Source organism: Diabrotica virgifera, chromosome 2 (assembly GCF_917563875.1).
Source record: "Diabrotica virgifera virgifera chromosome 2, PGI_DIABVI_V3a".
Classification (NCBI taxonomy): Eukaryota; Metazoa; Arthropoda; class Insecta; order Coleoptera; family Chrysomelidae; genus Diabrotica; species Diabrotica virgifera.
This window is the reverse complement of record NC_065444.1, coordinates 196,246,519-196,272,784: the sequence shown is the minus strand read 5'-3', so window position 1 is coordinate 196,272,784 and position 26,266 is coordinate 196,246,519. Positions and strand designations below refer to the sequence as shown.

General features: G+C 33.6%; 1 protein-coding gene across 1 annotated transcript; it reads left to right on the top strand.

The window, feature by feature from the left end:
• Positions 1-6,498: 6,498 nt before the first annotated feature.
• Positions 6,499-25,773, top strand: LOC126880891 (uncharacterized). The gene is made up of 2 exons (XM_050644964.1): positions 6,499-7,873; positions 25,472-25,773. The coding sequence occupies exons 1-2, from the start codon at positions 6,499-6,501 to the stop codon at positions 25,771-25,773; spliced, it is 1,677 nt and encodes a 558-aa protein (XP_050500921.1).
• The last annotated feature ends 493 nt before the right edge of the window (positions 25,774-26,266 follow it).

The window sequence follows — 26,266 nt, the reverse complement described above, 5'->3', positions numbered from 1 at the left end:
ACGAAAGAAGAAGAAGAGGAAGACCTGATAATAGCTGGAGAAGAACTGTAACAAGAGATCATGAAAGAATTGGCGTTGAAATGGAGAGAAGTCAAACAGAGAGCGAGAAACAGAGAGCAATGGAAAATACTTGTATAGCAAATTTCGAAAGAATAAAACAGAAAAGGATGCGCTGAGGAGAGAGAGAGAGAGAGAGAGAGAAACAATACCGATTATTTATCAAAATAAAAAAATAAAATTTAATAATAAACCTAACCTATCGAAATGCTCATCAAACAATTACCTATTAACTTTAAAAAATAAACATTTGTCAAGGGTATATAGTGGTATTGTTAAGTATATTACATTATAACTTATTCCATCGAATCTTCCGAGATCCATAATCTTCTTCCATCGAAATAAAATAGAAAATTTAAAAGTTTAGAAAATACATTATCCATAACTACACCCAAGAAATAAGTTTTTCTAACCTGATTTAAGAGTATAAAAACGAAAACAAACAATTTACAGCAAATCGTATATCCGAGCAAAACCACCTAGTTGGCAAAAGTTATAAATAGAATTTGTCTGGGTTCTTCAACTAAATTCTCACATAAACACGACCAAGATTAAATATTTTACTTCATACCATAAGTACATTGTTGCCAGTATAACGGTTGCCAAAGCGAGCGCTAACTGTATGAAATAATTCTTGTTAATATACACGCTGTATATTGATCGGAAGTCACGAAGAGTCAAAACTATACAGAAGCCACGAGGGACGCAAATGCAATATATATATATATATATATATATATATATATATATATAATCTTTATCCCTTGGACCCTGAGGTGTAGGATCTGTTTCTGTTTCTTTTATTCTTTTTTGTTCTTCGTAAATTTCTTCCATATCTTTCTGTTTTCTGTTAGTTTTTTGGCATCGTTCCATGTTGTTCCCCTCTTTTCCAAAATATCCATTATTACTGCATTCCATTGTTTTCTTGGTCTACCACGTTTTTTCCTTTCTATATTTCTGCTTTCCCAGATTCTTTTAACAGGTATATTATCACTCATTCTTTGAAGGTGTCCCCACCAACCCAGCTGTCTTTCTTCTATATAAGTTTCTACTGGTTCTATTTCTAATTCTTCTCTTATTTTTATATTCTTAACTCTATCTTTTCTTGTCACTCCCATTACTCTTCTTAGATATTTCATTTCTATTGCCTGCAATTTACTTTTATCCCTTTTTGTCAATACCCACGATTCACATCCATATGTAAGTACAGGTCTATACACAGTTTTGTATACACTCATTTTCGTTTTTCTTGATATTTCTCGTCTATTTACAAATCCACTGTTTATTGCATAATATAGTCTATTTGTTTTTTGTATCCTATAATTTATATCTATTTCTTGTTTTCCGTTTTCTTCAAATATTACACCTAGGTATTGATATTTACTAACTTGCTCTATTTCTACTCCATCTATTTGCACATTTATCCTTTTCCTATTTTTATCTATTACCATTGTCTTTGTCTTACTCTTATTCAATTTCATACCCTATTTTGTTAATACCTCATTCCATACTATCAAGCTTTCTCTTAGGCCTTTCTCGTTTCCTGCTGTAATAACCACATCATCCGCAAATGCACATTCTGTCATCCCTATTTGTTCTAATTTCCTATATCCTATGTATATTGGTTTAGTTCTTTGTTTCGTTTCTCTTATTATTTCATCCATAAATATTATGGATGAAGCGGACTCAATCCCCCTCCCTGTCTAACTCCCACATTTGTAGCAAATTTTTCTGATATCATATTATATCTTATTACACAGTTATTTGTTTCTTTATATAAACTTTGTATTACCCTTTTTAGTTTCTGATCTACATTTTTCCTTTTTAAACATTTCCAAATTGTTTCTCTATTGACTTTATCAAATGCCTTTTCCATGTCCATAAAGGCTAAATATATGGGTTTCTCTGCTATCCACTTCCTGCTAATAACTTCTTTCAAAGTGAATAATATGATCCTGTGTACTTCTACCTTCTCTAAATCCACTTTGAGATTCTGTTAATGTGTTTTCTGTGATCAATCTCAATTTTTTCTCTATTATTTTCTCGTATATTTTTGTTATTGTGCTTAATAATGTTAGTCCCCTATAATTGTTACAATCTTTGTTATCACCTTTCTTGTATATTGGCAATATTAAGCCCATTCTCCAATCTTCAGGCGTTGTTTCTTCCCTCCATGCTTGTCTATATATATCTAATAATACTAGTTTTCCACTATTTCCCATACATTTTATCATTTCCGATGTTATATTATCTCTTCCTGGTGCTTTCCCGTTCTTTAGACTCCTTATAGCTTCTTCTAACTCTTCTCTAGTTATATCTTCATTTATTACCTCTCTTTCTACATTCCATTCTTCCTCTTCCATTTCATCATCTTGATTGTCTGCTTTCTGTTCTGTGTTTAGTAGATTCTTGAAGTATTCTTTCCATCTTTCCATTATCTCTTCCTCCTCGATCAGTATCTCCCCAGCTTCGTTTTTTATTGCACTTGCATTTATATCTACTTTTTTTTTTCTCAGATTTTTGAGTATTTTGTAGAATAGCTTCTGATTACCTTTATTATCTCTTTCCATTTTTTCTCCAAATTCTGTCCAACTTCTCTGTTTCTCGCTCATTACCATTTGTTTTACTATGTTTCTCTGTTCCTTGTAACTTGTATAATTTGCTTCTGTTCTATTATTACTTTTCGCTTTAATTAAATGTTTAAACTGTCAAGAGGCAGATGGGTAGCAGCTTGAACATTTAATATAAGCGAAAAGCGATATTTATTTATGAAACAAACATTTTTTCCTGTTTTCTGACAACAATAAAATGTATTTTGAATTAAATAAATTGCTTAAATTCTTCTTCTTATGTCAATTAATTTAATTAAACATTATTTTTTTTACTCCCTGTATAAATAATTATGGATAAGCTTTCATGGTTGGTCACTTCGAGTAAGGAGCAGCAGGCCTACGCCTCTCCGATGATGACTCCAATAAGAGTCGAAAATCGTCGATTCAGAGTGCTGGACTGCACTCCGTATTCTAAGTGAAAAATAAGATTGTTTTACCTTCGCATTGTAACTGAATAAAAATGGTATGCATTTTTCTTTTTATTTTATATTAGTATTACTCCTATAGAGTAACTAGGTCCATTTTTCGTTGGAACTTTACCAAGCTGCACACGGGGGTGGTGAATTGCATAGTGTAGAATCCCTTCCCTTTTGTTTTCACTGCAGCATCGATCTGTCTTGCATATTGTAGAAGCCTTGGAGGTGTCACCAGGGAAATAGACCAATAAGTTTACAATTTAAAATTCTTTTAGTAATATTTTTAATATTTTTCAATATTATTAATGTTGCTATTAGGATTGAAAACTTTACCTTTCAATTGCCAGATAACACTAGTCACCTAATCCATACACGTCAGTTGCAATGTGGGGATAAGCTTTCATGGTTAGTCACTTCGAGTATGGAGCAGCAGGCCTACGCCTCTCCGATGATGACTCCAATAAGAGCCTAAAATCGTCGATTCAGAGTGCTGGACTGCGGTCCCTGTTCTAAGTGAAAAATAAGATTGTTTTGCCTTCGCATTGCAACTGAATTAAAATGGTATACATTTTTATTTTTATTTTATATCAGTATTACTCCTATAGAGTAACTAGGTCCATTTTCCGTTGGAACTTTACCAAGCTGCAGACGGGGGTTGTGAATTGCATAGTGTAGAATTCCTTCCCTTTTGTCTTCACTGCAGCATCCATCTGTCTTGCATATTGTAGAAGCCTTGGAGGTGTCACCAGGAAAATGGGCCAATAAGTTTTCAATTTAAAAATCTTTTAGTAATATTTTTAATATTTTTCAATATTATTAATGTTGCTATTAGGATTGAAAACTTTACCTTTCAATTGCCAGATAACACTAGTCACCTAATCCATACACGTCAGTTGCAATGTGGGGATAAGCTTTCATGGTTGGTCACTTCGAGTATGGAGCAGCAGGCCTACGCCTCTCCGATGATGACTCCAATAAGAGCCTAAAATCGTCAATTCAGAGTGCTAGACTGCGCTCCTTATTCTAAGTGAAAAATAAGATTGTTTTGCCTTCGCATTGCAACTGAATAAAAATGGTATACATTTTTATTTTTATTTTAAATTATGGTAATGTTTATATTATTGAATAGATAACTGAATAACCTTTCAAATGAGCTGACAGACGACCACTATACTTATTTAAAAAAGTTATCCCTTAGGTACGTCATCACGCCCAAATGGATGACGTCACTAGTACGAGATATATGCCAAAATATCATAATTTAGCAATGTAGGTAAATCGACCTGTCCGAGGATTTCATCAAAATATTTTTAGTTACAAAAATATTGAATTCATGCAAATCTTTACGTCATCACTGCATATATTTAAAATGTATAATGTGTGTCTAAATTGTGAATACGATTGTGACGATAATGAAATTAAATTATTAGAAGGATTTTTTACTAATTAACAAAAACAATAGTTGTTTAATTTATTAAGAGGCAACATCTGCGCGCGGAAAACGCGTTCCAAGATTGCAGATTTAATTTTGAATATGTTAAAAAATATATGAAAAATGGCGGTACAGAGCCCAATTTCAGAAATATATTAGTATGTGGAAATTACCCTATAATTAAATAAGATATTAAAAAAACGAGTCTGTACCGCTATTAAGAAGAACAAAAAGTTCGAAGAACTTTCGAAAAACAAATATTGATGACGCGCTAATGTAGCCTCTTAACAATAATAAATGTTTACTTGTAATTAATATTATTAATAATATAATTCTGCTTGTTCTATGTAAATATTACCTGTAAATAGGTTTTTATGAAATTTACATAAAACAAATTTGACTTTAGAATATGTACCCATATGGGTACAGCAGAAACACAGTGACGTTGCTAATCTATTGACAGGTCTTTGTGAAATACCCCCGCTGCAAAAAGTTTTTGTTTAGTTTTTCCATTAGTGGTCGTAATTTATAAATATTTTATCGTTTTTGTTCAGCTTTTCGTTATTGTACAAATGGAAATACTTTTTATATCATAATACCTGTTACGATACATACAGTAGATCTTGACCAGTAGAATGCTTAGATGTTCATCCACATAATTTTTCTCTTGGTAACGGGTGATAACATCAAAGTCAGCATGGCCACTCGTTGTGAATAGTCGTGTGTATGAGTGCTCCCGAAATTTTTAAAATAAGTAGTAATTCGTTTCAGTAATAAAGTTCTCATCTTTGTTGAGTGGTGACAACTGATGTTGCAGTACTTAGTGAAGGTCCAAGTAAGTTAGAAATATACTAATTAATAGAGAAATTTGAGCAATTACAGTAATACAGTGTATTGGTGAATATTAAATTAATAACTGCTAAAGGGATCCATACACGTATAATGGCAACAAAAACTAGAAGCGGAATCTTATCAAGTGGTGCTTCTTTGGACGAAAACAGTTTAGAAGTCATAATATCAAAAGTATGTCAAAAGTTTATGACAAAACTGGACCAGAATTTAGATAATTTGGAGAAAAAATTTGATGATTTGGAGAAAAAATTTGATGCAGTTCAGGATACACTTAATGATGTATCACAACAAATATTAAATATGAAAACAAACATAGAAACACACACAACAGAAATTAGCAACATAGCAAAAACAATTGATGACATAGAGGCACTTCAAAAGAAAAGGACCCTGCGTTTTGATGGCATTAATGAAACTAATAATGAAAATTTGATGTCCGTTGTCATAAATATTATAAACAACACATTGAAAATAAAATGCAATTCCAGCGAAATTTCTAATTTATACAGACAAGGTAAATTAAACTTGCAAACTAATAAATCGAGAACAGTGGTGGTAGACTTTAGTTCTTATTTGAAGAAAAGGGAAATTCTAAGTGCTAGAAGACAATTAAGAGAAACAAAAATATTTGTGAATGAAGATCTAACGAAACATAGGTATTCATTATTGAAGAAGGCAAGGAGTAAGTTCGGGAAGACTGAGGCATGGAGTTACGATGGTAGAGTATTTATAAAGAAGAATGATGAAATTAAAGTGATTACTTGCGAATCGGATCTTGACAATTAACGTGTGTGGGCTACTTTATACTCAAAGTTTCTGTAATGTGTATATTAGTGACTTATAAGTTTTTGTTGATAGTAATTTAGATATATTAATTTGGAACTTAAATTCGTTGATTTTGGTTTGTAGTGTATAAGAGGATAAAAATATTGATGTTGTTAATGAGTTACTTATAGAAAAACTGGATGTTTTACATTATTTCAATTATTGTTTTAAGTTATTTGGTTTGTCAAAAATTTATGACAAGAATTTACTACGGTATAGTAGAAATAAAATAGGTGTAAAAAAATATATATTAAATAATAAATATAATATGATTAGGATTTGATATCAGGGGACAACTCAATTCATGACAGGGATTCACATAAAATTTCAGAATTGTAGGGGACTGAACACGAAAACTGCGGAATTCTATAAAAATTGCTTGGAAGGTAATTATGATGTAGTAGTAGCTGTAGAAACATGGCTTCGGGAGGATATGGTTGATGGAGAACTAGTTGATATAAATGTATTTAACTTATTGAGATCTGACAGAAACCAGGAGATTTCTGGCAAAACTAAGGGAGGAGGAGTATTAATGGTAATAAAAAAGGAGCATAAGATTTTAAAAGTAACACAACATTGTTCATCTTTTGAAATTTTGGTTGCGGATTTAAAAATTAATAACAAATTAAGTATAAAATTAATTGGAGTGTATATTCCACCAGATTGTAAATTACAAGACTATGCGAATTGCTTCGAATTGTTACAAACACATATTACTGATATTAATAACACGTTTATTTTTGGCGACTTCAATATTGCAGAAATTAAAGGAACCGAAAATCTAGATTTTACTAATGGAAGTGCTAAGTTTAAAAGTATGATTGAGTTTTTAAATTTTAATTCATTTTTGCTTTATAACAATGTAAAAAACTGGCAGGGCAAAACTTTAGATCAAGTAGTAGCATCTGCAGATAATATAAATAGTTGTAATGTATGTCAAGAGCAGTTACCGTTTGTAAAAGAAGATAGATTACATCCATCTCTGGAAATTCAACTTTCATTTACAGTATCAAGTTTTAGACAAACAGATAAGTTAGTTGGTAATAGATTTAATTTTAAAAAAGCAAATTTTGATTTTATGTGTGATTTGATGAGAAATATGACGTGGGAAGCTGTAACAGAGGAAATAGAGGTAGATAAAGCTCTAGATATCTTTTACTCAAAAGTACTTAATATATTTGAAAGATCTGTACCACAATATAATATTTACAAGAATTATTCTAATTTTCCGAAATGGTTTACGCCTGATATCAAAAAGTTGCTCAAACATAAAAATAATTTTAGAAAGTTAAGACATGTTTCAATTTATTTTAACAATCAATTTATAGAGACCAGAAAAAAACTGAAATCATTAATTAACATAGAGCACAGGAAATATATACGGCAAATTGAGGAAAATATAGAAAATGAGTTTAACAATTTCTGGAATTTCATTAGTAATAAGAATTCTAAGTCTAATCAAACAGAAATATTTTATTTTGGGGGTAAAGAAATAAATCACAGTGATACTGCTAATGAGTTTGCGAAATATTTTGAATCTGTTTATTCTACCGACATTTCCAGCTATAACACTAATTTTACAAATATTATTAGTAATAACAATGTTTTGAATTTACCATCAATAACAAGCGTAGATTATGATAATGCAGTCAAAAAGCTGAAACCAAAGAAAGCTGCCGGTATAGATGGCATCCCCCCGTATATTTTAAAGGCATGCCAAGAGTGGTTAAAGTTACCATTATTACATATTTTTAATCTAATAATAACTTATTCAAAATTTCCAGAAAAATGGAAACTATCTTCAATTACTCCAATATTTAAGGCGGGTAACAAAAGAGATATTGAAAATTATAGAGGAGTCGCTATATGTGTGCTCCGTCAAAAATTTTCGAACAAATATTGCATGCTCATGTATATAATCACATCAAAAATAGTATTAATGTTCATCAACATGGTTTTATGTCGGGTCGCTCGATAAACACAAGTTTTATTTCATTCACCGAGTCTGCAAACAATGCGTTAGAAAAACAATTGCAATTGGATGTAGTGTATACGGATTTCGAAAAAGCCTTTGATAAAGTAAAACACGATGTTCTTTTAAGAAAGTTATGTAATTTTGGCTTATCTGATAATCTAATAAAGTTATTTAAAAGTTATTTGCAGAATAGGAGTTTTGTTGTAAAACACAATGGAAATACTTCTGGTAAATTTAAAGCTAACTCGGGAGTACCACAAGGGTCTAATCTTGGACCACTTTTGTTCTTAATGTTTATAAATGATTTAGCAAACGTCATCCAGTATTCAGATTACTTATTATTTGCAGATGATTTTAAGTTATTCAAAATAATTCAAACTGTTAGGGATTGCGTAATGATTCAAAGGGATATTGAGAACATTTTATTATGGGGTGACAATAATAAGATCAAGTTCAATATAAATAAGTGCTACGTTATGTCTATTACCCGTAAAAGAGAACCAATAGTATTTGATTATTTAATAGGACTGAATGTTTTAAAAAGGGCCAGTGAGGTCAAGGATTTGGGTTTGATTTATAATAATCAACTGTCATTTGCTACACATATTGGTAAAGCTGCAAAACGAGCAAACCGTATGCCGGGTTTTATATGTCGACAAACTTGCGATTTTACTAGTATTAAGGGTATAAAAATATTATATAATACTTTAGTTAGACCAATATTAGAATTTGGTTCCACTATTTGGGGACAACAACCTCAAGTACATTTAGAGGCACTAGAAAAAGTTCAGAATAAGTTTCTTCGTTATTTGTATTTCAAAAAACATCATCGATGGCCTGATTATGGAACCATAAGATCAACCATGCTAAGGGAAGAATTTGAAGTTTTGTCTTTGACTAGTAGGCGCAAATTTGTAATGGCAATGATTTTATATAAAATAATTAATAATATTTCAGGTACAATTGATTTACGAATGCGGATACCATTTAATGTTCCTCGAAAAGCAACGAGATATCAGTTGTTGTTTGGAAAAATAAGAACATCTGTTTGCTCTCCTCTAGAGGCCATGTTGAAACTAGCGAACAATATAAATTTAGTAAAAAACATTGATTTTACAATGTCAGTTGGTTGCTATAGACGTATAGTGCAAGAGCACTTTAAACTAGTAGATGGATAATAGTTATCATTAGTCTAGCTGTTTTTGTGTTAAAGTCTTCTATATCTGCCTATCAATAGTTGTGCTAATGACTGTATATATTAGTTATATTTGTTATATAAAGTTTATGATTATAACTGTCCATGTAAAAAGGTTTTAGGACCTGTTTGGATTTTTATAAATAAATAAATAAATAAATAAATAAATAACCAGTAAATAGTAAAAACCCTAAAAATATTTTGATCTCATTATCTGTAACCCTGTAATTATGATTAAGACAACTTCTAATCGAAAAGAACATTGATGAAAAAGATATTAGAATAATAACTAATTTGTATTGGAGTCAAACAGCATAAGTCAAGGTAGATCATGAAATGACTGAGGAGATCAAAATATGTAGAGGAGTAAGACAGGGGTGTATTCTGTCTCCTCTTTTGTTTAATTTTTATAGCGAAGTCATATTTAAAGAAGCTCTGTCGGACGTAAGTTGTGGTGTCGTGATCAACGGAAATACAATCAATAATTTGAGATACGCTGACGACACAGTGATATTAGCAGACAATCTTACAGATCTGCAACGACTGATGGAACGCACTAACCACTACTGCAACAGCTACGGACTTACATTAAACCTCAGAAAAACTAAATGGATGGTAATAACAAAAGATCCACACGCCAGGAATGATTTGGTTGTCAATAACACGGTTATAGAAAGGGTATCCTCCTATAAATACCTTGGAGCTTGCCTGGATTATACAGGCGATCAAACAAAAGAAATAAGAGCAAGAATAGAAATAGCTAGATCAGCATTTAACAAGATGAAAATATTTCTCTGTAGTCGTGACATAAATCTTGATCTGAGAGTCCGTATGCTGCGGTATTATATCTTCTCCACTTTATTATACGGAGTTGAGTCATGGACCATCAAGATGGGTAGCATTAAAAACATTGAAGCTTTTGAGATGTGGTGTTACCGTAGAATGCTACGTGTATCTTGGGTGGACCACGTGACGAATGCCGAAATTTTACGTCGGATCGGAAAAGGATGTGAAGTTGTACTTACTGTTAAAAGAAGAAAGCTTGAATACTTTGGCCATGTTATGAGACGTGACAAATACTCGCTGCTGAGACTGATTATTCAGGGTAAAATCAGGGGTAAGAGAAGTATCGGTAGGCGCAGAATATCTTGGTTAAGAAATCTGAGGGAATGGTTCGGCTGCAGTTCCATCGACCTATTTAGGGCAGCCGCCAGTAAAATAAGAATAGCTGTGATGATTTCCAACCTCCGATAGGAGACGGACTTGAAGAAGGAGAAGAAGAATTATGATCATTTTTTGTGTTGCATAATGTAGGGGTTCATTGATCATAAAACTTATTATAATATCATCATAAATAATTTTTTCAAATATCTCTACAGGGTTCAATTCAGCCAACTCTAATTTTACTTTCTCTTGGCGAACTAAATATTCGTCTTCTCCAGTCATTGTAATCTCAACTACTCCAGCTCTTCATTGTGGTTTCTGTAGCAGAGTCTTTGGCTTCGTCCTATTTTCATTGCGTTGAAAATGTAGTAAGTGAAGGAACATCATCCTCTGAATCGCTGTCGCTATAGAGACTATCTTCTGAAAATATTTCTAGTGTTTCGGGTATATCTAACGGCAGTGTGTCACACTGAATGTCATCGTCTTCGATATCCTCTTCATCGGTTTGATAGGCTCCCCTCAGGCGGGATTATAACAATGTCAATATCTTTGTCGTCATCATGAATGTCATCCAGTGCCTGTTGCACTTGTACACTTTGTAGATTTTCCGTAAAATATTCCCGCACAAATACTTGGAAAATCCATATTGCGGCTATCCAAACAATAATAATAATTTAATGTCGCCTTACTCCCAGTGTACTCGTTTGAGTACACTAATAGTTACATGCCAAAAAACGGCTTTTGGGTGTTTGTCGGAAAACTTTCAATAATACTTGTAAAATGTTCCTACATACTTTGTAAAATAAATTTAACAGATTTATCAAATCAATACGTAAATTTCACATAAAAAGTAATAAAAGTGTAGTGCACTAAATGTAAACACAACTAAAATTGTTGGTTAGGTTTCACGCAAACAAAAACAGTTATTATCCCGGAAATTTACATGGACAATCTCTGTTGTTCATTCTACCAAATGTCATTTAAAAAATATTTTATCCAACACAGAGAGGCAAAAAATTCTGTTTTTGTGGAGTGTACTCAAATGAGTACACCTAGAACAAATGGGTTAAGTATTCCTTATTTGCGAAAGTACACTGAAAAAAATATTGTGTATAGTACCAATGACCGCCAATCATTGACTTTTTTTTACATTGATTCAATGAAAATTTCGTTAATACTATAAACACGTAGTCATTAAGTAATGACCATATTCATTAATACAATGTAATTCTATTCATTAAAAAACAATGAATAGAATCATTAATTCATTGAATCATTTTATCTATCCAATGACTGTTTTCATAATACTAATAATTTGTTCATTGTATATATGAAACTATAGGGAAAAGGCGGGCAAAACGGGGTAGCTGACTAAAACGGGGTACCCCCTTTTTTCAATATCACTCGCTCATAAACGCCTTCGTTTACGCCTTCTGTCATAAAGCAGACATAATTAACTGTTAGTCGATTGTTGTGAAGAGTGCATGTGCGTTTTTAGTTAACCAAGTTATAATATCGACCAAAAAATAATCCATCGTTAATATTACTAAAACAATTTATTATTTAATATCAATACTTCCAACTAACAGTGAATGTGTTCTAGAGTATTCGTTTGTCATTATGTTAAAAAATAAAAACTTGTAATAATTTAAACAGGTCATAACCTCATAATCTGCTTTTTCGGCAAAATGGGGTACCAATAGTTATGGTAAAATGGGGTACCCTTTTTACCATACCTATTGGTAGTCTTTACCCTTTTACCATACAAAGTAAGATAGCCGATGACCAACCCAAGTCACAGACGAGTAAGAAATCGCAATAAAACTAAAAAAGTAGAGTCAGATTCAGAAGGCGAAGATAGTGACACTTACTGGTTCTGCGGAAACTTTTATTCAAGTTCCACAGAAGGATGGATAAGCTGATCCAGTTGCCTTAAATGGACTAAAAATCCATGTGCAGGTGTAGACGATGAGGATGATGAAGTAGTACTTGTATGCGAATTTTGTCAATAGCCTTTTCTTGGTTTCAATTTGGTACCCCATTTTACCCTATACGACGGGCATAATGGGGCAATTTACATTAGTTTCTGTTTTTTCATATAATAAAAAAATCGTTGACTTTTTTTAAATTTAAATTTTATTAATAAATAGGTACTACAATAACATGGATATTTGTCTTATTTTAAGACCTTAAAAGTTACAGATTTTTTTTAAATCCCAATTTAAACCTTAAGTACCCCATTTTGCCCGCCCTTCCCCTACATCAGGATTATGACGTTAAATTAATGAATATAAAACGTTGCACTAATGTACAGTGTTCTTTAAATTACGAACTCGTTTAGTGAATCAATGTTTTCGTAACATCAAATCAATGTTTTCGACTTTGATTAATAACTCAATACATTGTTTTGATGTAACGCAATCATTGTTTTAATGTAATATACCTGAATCAATGATCAATACATTGTAGCAATAATCTTGTACATAAACCGACACATTACTTAAAACTCTATTAGTGTTTTTTGGTGTAAAAAAAATCACGTGACAACAGTTGCAGCCTCCTAGCAGACAGTCACCCTGCAGACTCTGAAGAGCGGTGTTTGGCACTAGTGATTTGGTTTATTTTTCTAAGGTATATATTTACATATATTTTTAACTTTTTATAAATTATTTTGTTGGATTTCTATAAAAAAAGTTGTACTTCTATTTCCACTTTTGCAGATTAATAGGGACTTTAGACTGCCAGATTGTCAGATAACCGATGGACAAAACGTATTGTCGAATGGAGGCCACGAAAAGAAGCACTACGGAGCAGAGGACGACCACCAACCAGATGGGCTGACGATCTGAAGCGTATTGTCGGCAACTGGATGCAAGCCGCACAAAACAGAGAAAGATGGAAAGAGCTGAGGGAGACCTATGTCCAGCAGTGGACGAGTACGGGTTGATGATTATGATGGACTTTGGAGTGGCATTTGGAAATGGAAATGGACTTATTGATGGATGGGACAGCAATTTCCAAAGAATCATCTCCTTTCTTCAGTGTGAAAGTCATATCAAGGATATAACAAATAAATTTTTATTTGAAGAGATTAGTCATGAAGACATTACTGAATGTAAGTACCTATTTCATTATTCAATCCTACATATGTATCTAGTAATATAGTATTACTTAATTTTTGTTCTCTCTAAATTTTTTGAAAAGCTAATTCGACGAATGAATCGCTTATTTATGAAAGGCCTCTTGTCAAAAAATGTAAATTTTGGGAAACAAGGAAAAATTGTTTAGTTTTATAAAAAACGATTTTATACTTTGCTGATTTTTCGAAACATTTTAATGACCTTAAAACTCAAAATAAATCATGTTAGTTACACTTTTTAAAATCAATACTATTTTTTTTTATTATTGAAAATAGCTGACAAAAGGCCTTTCATAAACAAAAGTGTTGTTTTACGGGGAAAGTTTTAATTTGTGGATGAATTTACACCGTGTTTATTTATAATTAATATTACTTTATTAGAACAGTTCTAAGACAATACAATTAGCTAAAATTAATTGCCATTTTATACATTTTTGCTCATTTTTTGGTTACAACTGTAGGCCATAGGGCAAGCTCATTCTAAAACAAATCACTTGTGTTCTTGAGGGACGTAGGTACTGCAAAAGTTTCTTCAGGTCATGAATTTTTTCTTGATGAATTGGTACCTTTGATTCACTATTTTTTCTTGCTATAAATGAAGGGGAAGATGGCTCAGCAATAGACAGTGGATTCGATAATAATTTGAAGGTTTTGCTAAGAAATCCACCTATAAAATCAGGTAAAACAACCACTCCTTTTTTAAATCTTTCGCAAGTAAATTCATGGTAGGAAGAAATACACTGAATCAAAAAAGTACGTAAATATAATGAAAAAAACATTGATTCAAAAACGAGAAGCATTAATTTTCGTCCAAAGATCAGTATCATTGGTCCAATGTGAGTAGATACATTAACTAATGCTCAAAACCATTAATTTTTATGAATTAGTACGTTCATTCAATGTACTTTCTAGTTAAGAATCAATGTATCGGTATATTGAATCAATGTATCGGTACATTGAATCAATGGATCGGTACATTGAATCAATGTATCGGTACATTAATTCTTAACTAGAAAGTGCATTGAATGAACGTACTAATTCATAGAAGTTAATGTTTTTGAGCATTAGTTAATGTATCTACTTACATTGGACCAACGATACTGATCTTTGGACGAAGATTAATGCTCCTCGTTTTTGAATCAATGTTTTTTTCATTATATTTACGTACTTTTTTGGTTCAGTGTAGAAGGGGTGATAAGCAATTTGGATTTAGAGATAGTCTGGGAACTACAGAGGCACTATTTTTTGTATGCGAGTTCTTTTACAAAAAATTTGTGAGTTTCTAAAGAACGTTTATGTTTGTTTCATCGACTTCGAGAAGGCATTCGACCGAGTACAACACGATACACTTTTCTATTGCCTGCGGGCAGTAGTACTTGACCAATACGATAAAAGACTGCTGAAATACTCATATTACAATCAATTAGCCTCTATCCAAGTTGGAGATAGTCGTACTGAAAAACTACCAATAAAACGTGGAGTACGACAGAAATCTTTAGAGAGTCTTTGGATGACAGACAAGAGGGGTAAGACTAGGCGGAGAAGTAATTAACAATATCAGACACGCTGACGATACAGTCATTCTTGCAGAAAGTTTACAAGATTTCCACACATTAGTAAATCTAGTCAGTGAAGCAAGTTATTGGAGAGGCCTGAAAATCAATATTTCAAAGACAAAGTGGATGGCAGTTGGAAAGATTCATATAGCTCAGGGTCTGCATTCTCTTAATGGAGAAGAGTTGTAACGCCATTGATGATGATGTCCTTTAACAGCTGGAGGCAGGTCTTGGATATATTTTCCTTGCTCTATCAGTTTCCTCTTAGTAAAGTTTAGGATTTATCTCTATTCGGCGTTGTCAACGGGTCACAATTTTAGACACCCGATCTGCTTGATGAGTACAACAAGCCTATCAAGCTTGATCTCCGTCATTACCTCTTTGAGGGTTGTTTGGTGAGACTGGAACCATTGCTACATCGCTTTAACAAAAGCTGTGGAGTTTGCAATCGCCCACAAAGTATTCGGCTGTCTCTTCCATCTCCTCATCTCTGGAACACATTGCTGATTGGCTGAGCTCAAAGATGTTTTGGTGTCTCGCGGGACTAGCGTGACCCGTTTGGACCTGTACTACCTCCCGAATTCTATCTCTACTCAAAGCAGCTAGTTAGTTTTCTAACAAGACTGAACTGACGGCCGCCATAGTCTGATGACTATCAGTCCCCCAGTTTCACCTTGTCAGGTAAACGGGCACGGGTAAACCATTTTATATACTTTAGCAGCTGGTTATATGTAAATTCTGACTCTGATGAAGAGATAAAAGCCAGGACCGAAATAATATGTAAGGCTTTTATTACCTGAAAACCAGTTCTATGTAACAGAAACCTGTCGATGAATAATCCAAAGACGGTCCTGAAATATTATTTGTAGCTCTCTTATTGTATGGTTGTGAGACATGGACGTTAAAAACCATAATGCAATAAAAAATTAGAGCATTCGAATTGTGGTGGGATCGACGAACCATAAAGATATCGTGGGTTTCGCACACTTCAAATGAAGATGTTCTTCAAATGATGAATTCAAAACGTCTGCTCATAAACATTATAAAGAGGAGAAAACAGAGTACTTTGGCGATATAACTAAAGGATCAAATATCATCTACTTCGCCTTATAATACAAGGAGAAGTGGAGGGAAAGAGGTGGATTGGTCGAAAGAAACTTTCATGGCTGCGTAATATTAGACAATGGTATGGCTCCACAGTAGAAGGATTATTTCGTACAGCAGCCGATAGAGAAAAGTTTCAAGAACTTATAAACATGAAGACGGCCAACGTCTGAACACGGACACGGCACCTAAAAGAAGAAGTAGATATAATTAATATTCACAAAATATTACAACTTTTCTGTTCCTTCATTATTTTTTTTTAAGTTTATTACACATTAAGGTAAATTAAAATGTTGAGTCGTAATGGTCGCTCTTCTAGAAATGGTAAGAAACGAGATGAACAATTCTATAATACATAAAGCACAAAGCGAGGGAACAAAAAAGAACAAGTTAAGTAAATCATTAAATAAATAAAAATAAAATGCCAATGCGCCGTAGCTGAAATAAATACAATCTAAAAGAAGATTTATCGACGGGATTTAAGCTAGAAAAATCAAACCGGGGAATGTTGAGAAAGTTATCAATTTCTTTGATCTTCAATACGGCCCTGGGGGGTCTTGTTAGCACTATGTTTAACATTAAAACATTCGTTTGGTGCTGGCTGCTAAGTCAACTGGAAAATTTTTAAATAAAATGCTCCTTTCAAGGTTCGCGTCGTGTCTTTATATACAGGGAGTATATTCCCGTCTTTATTGCTACGATTTTAGAAACTTCGAAATGTCTATTTTATATACACACAACCAAACTTATGTGGAATCACCATGTATTTCGAAGCAATATTTAAGTCTTTTGAAAAAACTTGTTATTGTTGCGAAGAATAAAGGTTTTTATTGAAAATAAGCAAATAGATAAGACAATCAGATACTACAGCTCGATACGGTATAGGTTATTTGCTTGAGTTGCAAATTGAACGAAAATAAATAAACTACCTTTTGCTTCCAAAAACGAAAATGTGCCTCATGTGGGGTTATAGAACTTACAACGGGGAAAGATATTGGTCTTGTGGAGAAAGTAATGTTCTCAGAGGGACATAGCTGTACAGCTATGCGTAACACAGGGCGTTCTGTCCAAAACCAATGCTAGGTAACAGGAACTAGGAAAGCTTAAAAATAAAGCAAGGGAAAGTCGCCAAAAAGTAATAGCGGTTCGCCACGTTCGTTTAATTGTCCCATCAGCTGGAAAACACCCAACCATTTCTCACCTGCAGCTCCAAAGGCAGCTTTTGGAAGCTACAGGTGTAACTTTTTCAGTTGAAACGATAAGAAGAAGAGTTCGTATCAAGAAGTATACAGCAGGAGACAGTTATGAGTTACCGAGTTATCCAGGCAGAACAAGATTGATTGCCTAAATTGGTTTCTTCACCACACCACCAAAACTGGAACAATGGGAATTGACAAAATCACTGGTGTGCTATTTTCAGAAAAAGTCCGGATTGGTGTAAAATCAGATGACCTACGAAATCGTGTACTTAGAAGTCGAAGAAGACAAGCAAGAACGAAAACTGTCAGATATGTTCACACATATACAAGAGGAAGTATAATGTTCTAGGGAGGAATTGTGATCCGTAAAAAAACTCTTTTAATTTTCATCCTTCTTCTTCTTCTTTAGGTGCCGTGTCTGTATTCAGACGTTGGCCGTCATCATGTTTACAATTTCCTGAAATCTCTCTCTATCGGCTGCTACGCGAAATAATTCTTCTACTGTGCAGCCACACCATTGTCTAATATTACGCAGCCATGAAAGTTTCTTTCGACCAATCCATCTCTTTCCCTCCATTTTCCAATTTTCATCCAATTAACTTTAACTGCTCGCAGGTATGTTGATAACCTGTAGTTAGGCTCTGGAGAGATGCAACAGGAGAAAATTTAATTTTCATGCATGATCATGGACCTCCACCCACATACCATTGGAGTGACTAGAGACATCATTGAAGCAGAAGGTATCCCTTGTTTGGAGTGGACTGCTTGCTCACCTGAGGTTAACCCTACATAGTATTTGTGGGATATGCTTAATAGAAAAATTAGAGCTCACCGGAATAATCCACAAAACACCGCACTACTAGTAAAAGCTGCTCTTGAAGAATGGAGCAACCTACCGCAACAAAATGTGGAAATTTGGTTAGGAGCGAGCCCACGCAAACTGAATCTTTCATAAGACTAGAGGTGATAACACTGACTATCAAAAAAAAAATAAAAAAAAAAAATAAAAACAATTTAAACATTATTAGTTTTACATTGAAATTTTTTATTCTATTGACTTTTAAACAACCAGTTTCAATTTGTTTGTTAACTACTTTATGGTTTTATTTAATTGTTACGTATTTGTTATTAAATTGCTTTAATATTTATTGTTAAAAGTACACGTTTAAGGCACGCATGTGAAAGTTTCATGTGCGACAATGTTGTCTCCGCGCTTTGACTCCGCTGAAAGTCGCAATAATAATTATTGTGGTAGTAATAAAAAAATCTTCCTTTTTAATAATTTTAGTCAAAAGACAAGCCTCTTTACTTTATATTTACATGTTAACTTATGTACCTAAATATAAAAAGCGGGCTCCACACTCTCGGCGAAGTTACTTCGCCAAAGTTGACCGAACTCCGAAGTACCTCTCTACACACTCGTTCTACTTCGCGAGGAACACATTCAAACGGTGCGATACCAACAAAGATCCCTTTGACTGGGACGCGCCAGACCGACAGAGAACGGAAGTAGAACGAAGCGAGGCAAAGTTGCACAAGGTGGCCGTCTACACTCTCGTACTTGTTGAACCTCGATCGACTTCGGAGAGAGTGTGGAGCTCACATAATACTCAGTCCATTCCGTCAAAGCTTATTTCGCAAAATTACCCCGCGACACGTGTACAAACGCCTTTGAAAATGCCCGGCAAGTCCCAAGCAATTTGACCTTTATCAGTTCCGCAACCGATTTGGGAAACATTGTCGGTATGTATTCACATGAATCAAAAGATTGCCGCATGTCCGTTGGACGGACGGCCGGACGGGCGGCAATCTATAAATAGGGCGTAAGTGCCAATGTAATTTTTCATTAATCATTTTAAAGCATATTTTATGTTGAAACAAAGGAAAGGACCCGCTCTTTGGCGCTCGGCGCCCCCAACATCCCGGCGCCCGTGTGCACCGCACACCCTGCACAATAGGTAAAGCCGCCTCTGCATTGCCTGAGCTTTTTACACTTCATAAAGCATGCAGGCCGATAAATTGTGGACATGAGAAAATGTACAATTTGCATTCATCACCTGTCCGCTTATTTAGATAAAAATCCAACGTAGTTCTGCACCCTTAGTACACAAATATGGGTAAAAATAAAATAAGGAAAGATAGCTTTAGCTTTTATTCGATTTAGGCACCACCACCTCCGGTTGACATATATGTCTCTTCTATTTAGAGTCTTCAGAACCGCCTGTGGTGTACCCAGAAGCGAACTAAATTTGGCTGTCTCACTAAGCAAAATGGGTCACCCCTAAAAAACTGTACACGCTTAACTTCACGCGCTACTTTTATACGATACGAGAATTATAAAAAAAAATATGGATTTAAATCCAGATCCCGTCACTTTTGGAGCATTATACAGGGTGTAACAAAAATACAGGTCATAAATTAAATCACATATTCTGGGACCAAAAATAGTTCGAATAAACCAAATTTACCTTAGTACAAATATGCACATAAAAAAGTTACAGCCCTTTGAAATTACTAAATGAAAATCGATTTTTTCGAATATATCGAAAACTATTAGAGATTTTTTATTGAAAATGAACATGTGGCATTCTTATGGCAGGAACATATTAAAGAAAAATTATAATGACATTTGTGCTCCCCATAAAAGTTTTATGGGGGTTTTGTTCCTTTAAACCTCCCCAAACTTTTCTGTACGTTCCAATTAAATTATTATTGTGGTACCATTAGTTAAATTTAATATTTTTAAAACTTCTTTGGCTCTTAGTATTTTTTCGATAAGGCAGTTTTTATCGAGTTGCGGCTTCTTTTTTAATATGTTTACATAAAACTTTTATGGGGGTTGTGTTCTTTTAAACCCCCCAAATGTTTGTGTATGCTCCAATTAAACTATTACTGCGATACCATTAGTTAAACACAATGTTTTTAAAACTTTTTTGCCTCTTTGTATTTTTTCGAGTAGCCACCTTTTATCGAGATATGGCTTCTTTTTTAATACGGTTCAAAATATACCTAAAAATGTAAATCATACATAAATTTTCATATTACAAAGTCTCCACAATCGTACTTAACCATATACAAATATGTGGTGGATTTGACAAATATTCAAAATATCTGGATAAAGACTGACTTTTCGAAAAAGTACTAAGAGCCAAAAAAGTTTTAAAAATATTGTGTTTAAGTAATGGTACTACAATAATAATTTAATTGGAACGTACACAAAAGTTTCGGGGGGTTTAAAGGAACTAAACCCCCATAAAATTTTTATAAAGTGTCCAAATTTCACTATATTTTTTTTAAGATGCTAGTGTCATAATAATGCCATATGTCCATTTTCAATAAAAAATCTTTAATAGTTTTCGATATATTGGAAAAAATCGATTTTCATTTTGTAACTTCAAAGGGTTGTAACTTCTTTTATATGCACATTTGTACTAAGGTAAGTTAGGTTCAATCAAATTATTTTTGATCCTAGAATATGTGATTAAATTTATGACCTGTATTTTCGACCTGTATAGTAAGTACAATAATTAGTCCAGAAAGCCACTGCGCATCCGCTAGGAAAAATATTCTAATTCGGATTTTTTGCACAATCTTACTCAAAAAGGACCCCTTTTAAAAAATTTGCATGTTGCCAGGACCAAAAGTTAATCAAAAATTTTTTAAACGTTCTTTTTTTGTTTTTTTTTCCTAAAATTATTTTTTTTGCATGGAACAAAATTTTTTTAGGTTTTTTGGATCATTCGAAACAGAAAAGGTCTTTAGTGACTTTTCTCTAAAGTTGATAGTTTTTGACATATAAGCGATTAAAAATTGAAAAATTGCGAAATCGGCCATTTTTAACCCTCAAAAACTATGTGAAAAACTGAAAATTTGAATGTTGCCAAGGTAGGTAGATATTCTTTAAACATCGATTGATGAAATTCCGAATAGTTTTTTGAAATACATTATCAAAAACCCCTTTGTTTTTTAATTGCCCACCAAGCGTGCGCGACACTATTTTAAACCGTTGCATGTGTATGCAGTATGGTGCAAATGAAAGGAATAAATTCGTTATTTCGTAAACCGGCGACTTTGAGGAAAAATCCCGAAACAGGTCGATTTTTATTTTTAAGTTATGATATTGTGACATATATGGTATACTAGTGACGTCATCCATATGGGTGTGATGACGTAATCGATGATTTTTTTAAATGAGAATAGGGGTCGTGTGCTAGCTCATTTGAAAGGTTCTTCAATTCTCTATTCAGTAATATAAACATTTACATAATGATTTATACAGGGTGTCCAATAAGTTAATTTTTTGTCAATTTGCCAAATGATTTAATTTAATAAAATTTTTTTGGATACCCTGTATAAATAATTATGTACATGTTTATATTACTGAATAGAGAATTGAAGAACCTTTCAAATGAGCCAGCACACGACCCGTATCCACGCCCAGATGGATGACGTCACTAGTATACTATATATGCCACAATATCATAACTTAAAAATAAAAACCGACCTGTTTTGGGATTTTTCCTTAAAGTCACCGGTTTACGAAATAACGAATTTATTCCTTTCATTTGCACCATACTGTATACACATGCAACGGTGGAAAATAGTGTCGCGCATGCTTGATTGGCAATTAAAAAACAAAGGGGTTTTTGATATTATATTGCAAAAAACTCTTCGGGATTTCATCAATCGATGTTCAAAGAATATCTACCTATCTTGGCAACATTCAAATTTTCAGTTTTTCACATAGTTTTTGAGGGTTAAAAATGGCCGATTTCGCAATTTCTCAATTTTTAATCGCTTATATGTCAAAAACTATCAACTTTAGAGAAAAGTCACTAAATACCTTTTCTGTTTGGAATGATCCAAAAAACCTAAATAATTTGTTCCATGCAAAAAAATAATTTTAGGAAAAAAACAAAAAAAAAAACGTTTATAAATTTTTTGACCAACTTTTGGTCCTGACAACATGCAAATTTGTTAAAAGGGGTCCATTTTGAGTAAGATTGTGCAAAAAATCCGAATAAGAATATTTTTCCTAGCGGATGCGCAGTGGCTTTCTGGACTAAATTCAATTAAACTGTGTTTTGACTAGGAAAGTTTTGGGGTAGTTCTGATTTATTTCATTATATATGTATTTTGGCCTGAGAATATGGATGTAGTAATAGTGTTGCTGAACTGGTAAATGTCATTGTATACCGGATGTAACAATAATACAGTGTTTTTTCCTGAAAGTTCGTAACACCCTGTGAAATATTCTAGTATTTACAAAATATTAAAAAATTAAAACTCAATTGTAGTCTTAGCCTTTCTTAACATTCTGCTTTTTGACTCATTCACTTATGTTGGATAATGAAAAAGTTAGGTACTTTGACAACTAGCCATGTTCTTCACCAATACAGGGTGTTTCTAAATAAGTGCCACAAACTTTAAGGGGTAATTATTCTGCATGAAAAAATAATGACCGTTTGATTTATAAACATATGTCTGCAAATGCTTCGTTTTCGAGATACCGGATGTTGAATTTTTTCTTACACACTGGCGATTTGTTTATTGCTCTAAAACCGATTGAGATATGCAAATGAAATTTGGTGGGTTTTAAAAGGCAGTTATTGCGCATTTTTTGACATGTATTTTATATTCACCATTGGCGTGCATACGGGTCATATTGCCCGGTCATATTACCTGCATGCACGCCAATGGCAAATATAGAATTTTTAGTTTTATGTCAAAAAATGTGAAATAACTACCTCTTAAAACCTACCAAATTTCATTTGCATATCTCAACCGATTTTAGAGCAATAAATAAATCGTCAGTTTGTAAGAAAAAATTCAACTTCCTGTATCTCGGAAATAAAGCATTTGCGGACATATGTTTATATAGCAAACTGTCATTATTTTTCCATGCAGAGTTAACCCTTAAAGTTTGTCGCACTTATTTAGAAACACCCTGTATTGATGAAGAGCATGGCTAGTTGTCAAAGGACCAAACTTTTTCATTATCCAACATGCAAAAAGCAGAATGTTAACAGCCACAAAAAAATGTTTAAAAAAGTCCATGGTGCCAAGTTCAAAAAAGTGCATCTGGCAACCAACTGAAATACTTCCGTTACTAATGTTTCACACCAATTTTATTTATTAGTCCCAATTTTTGAAAAAATATGTCAGCGGTCGAATACGACCGCCGGAGCGTAGCCGACATACTTATTCCCGTGGTGCCAAGCGGTCGTTCAGGCGGTCGTTCTGTTCTGTTCGAGATCGATGCAAATTCATACTTTGGTGAAAAATTCATATGATAAAATGAAAAAATAAAGTAAAGGTTGCTATAAAGAGAAGATTCGGGGAAACATAACAAAAAATCGTGTCAAAAAAGTAGTATCTTACTGTGACACTTGTGAAGGTCAACCACACCATTGTTTAGATTGTTTCAACAAACATTCCAAATAACTGATAATTTTTAATTTCTTTCATGTTCTTATTAACTTTTGTATTTTATTTAGTTTAAAATAATTAATATTTTTTCCATTTTTATATTCTTTACTCAAAATAAAGACATGTCAAAATTTCGACATCATTTCAGTCTCCCCTATTCTGCCAAAATAAAAACTGATGTATATGCGACGACTGTATGCCACAGCGGTGGAACACTGCAATAAATCCGCTTCTATACACGACCTCTGGCAAAACAGGAACTATATCACAGACCGTATCAAATCGGTCGTATACGACCGCGCCGTGGCATGAAGTGCTTATTGAACTGTAGGTCGTATATGACCGCTTCAATTGACAGTCAACCTGTTAAGAAAGGCTAAGGCTACAATTGAGTTTTAATTTCAATATTTTTTAAATGTTGGAATATTCCATAGGGTGTTACGAACTTTCAGGAAAAAACGCAGTATTATTGTTACACCAGGTATACAATGACATTTACCTGTTCAGCAACACTATTACCTATTACTACATCCATATTCTTAGAGAATAAGGCTATAGCATACTGCAAAACTCACTAAAATCGGACAACAGATTTAGGAGATTCGAGACATCAAAAATGACTCATTTTTAAGGTGTCCTGATTTTTAGGTCCAGGAGTGTATTTTGGGCTGCTGAATTCGAATATGCGGTATTTCGTGACGGAACATTGAGTAAATCGCGAAAAAAGCGAAAAATTTCTGCTTTTTTTCGATTTTTTGCTTAAATCTCGAAAAATATTAACTTTTAGTAAATGGTCTGTCAACAGGAATTAAAGTACTTAAAATTCTCTACAAACATCACTATTTACTTTTTTTTCAGACGAACCTTTCGGTCTGAAGTGCAAGTTGGAAATTGCCAATTTTTAACGGTCTCTGCAAAATCCACTTTTTACATATTTCAAAACTTTATTTTTTATTATAATGCTGTTATTTGATAAATTTATATCCTCCATCCTGGGAGGATGCTGATATCCTAATTATCACAACAGCTCTTGAGATGGCACCTTCAAATGAACAAGTAACAGTACTGGGGAAGATATCGACCCTCTGGTCATTTTGATTGGCCTGTGTTGTAGTCCTAATACAAAAAATGTATTTTTCTGAAAGCAGGAAAAGGAAAGTTTCGCAAAGTTTCTACAGCCCTCATCTGGTTGCTAAAATAATCCTAATGGGCCATATCTTATTCCTACACGCAGTGGTTATACTACTTCCGCATTGTTTAATAAAGGCAAACTGCAATTTCCTAAGTCCTGCAGAAGAACACATACTTGCAACCAACTATTGAGGCTTTTAAAAACCCTAATGTACATAAGGATGATGTTGCCACAGCAGGAAATGTGTTTCTCATGGCTCTATATGGAAGAAAAAAGAGACCAGTCTGAACGATTTGAGATACAGACAATACGTATCTTCATAAGTACATAAATAAGACCAACATTGCCTGATATACAAAAATAATACCAACATTACCTCATTAGCCCCTACCGAATCTGCTGCACGAGAACATTCACTTAGAGTTTACTATCCGGTGCAGCAATGGTTATCTTTATATCAAACCACACCTGACGAGCAACAAATAGATCCAAGTAAGTGGGGTTGGAAAAAACTACTAGTGGTCTCGTGCCAGTGCCAACCACTTTGGACCCTGCACCAAACTCACTACAACGGTATATTTTTTGAAAATGTAAAATGGGCTGCCAACGCAATTGTGGATGCAAGAAGGCGGGCATCCATATCTCCATTGTTTCCCAATTTGCACATCATGCGAAGGACTGTGTGACAACGTTGAGCCTCCAGAAGATATCTCTGATATAGATGTAGAAGAGACTAAAGATAGAGACAGAGATATGTAGAATCCCACAAGTTATTTAGTAATCATTACTCTTTTCGATATGTGATCACAAGTCAGTATCTCACTACCTCTTTTATTTTACAGGAGAATGACCCCTGACGCCGACGATGGAGCAATCAGACCCTGAGCCAGGACATGATGCCATCGAAGAACCTCAACACAATGCGGAAGGTATGTTTAATCTCACAATCTATTTTCCAATCGTTATCTCTCCTTTAGAACTGACACCATATTTTTTATTTTCCAGAACAAGCAGAATATAATATATCGAGACCCATCGCCACCGGAGAACCACAGCCAGGACCTTCTAAAAGACAACGGCCCATATAATTTTATATTATACAACATTTTGTATTTTAATTTGTAATATTAATAATCAAGATATTTTAAGTGTTATTTTGTTAGAGTCCTACCTTTTGTA

Excerpts from the sequence above, each read along its gene's own strand:
- LOC126880891 (XM_050644964.1), top strand. The coding sequence starts at position 6,499 with ATGACAGGGATTCACATAAAATTTCAGAATTGTAGGGGACTGAACACG. Across the intron at positions 7,874-25,471 it reads GAAACCAAAGAAAGCTGCCG|CCCCTACCGAATCTGCTGCA; the intron begins GTATAGATGGCA and ends TTACCTCATTAG.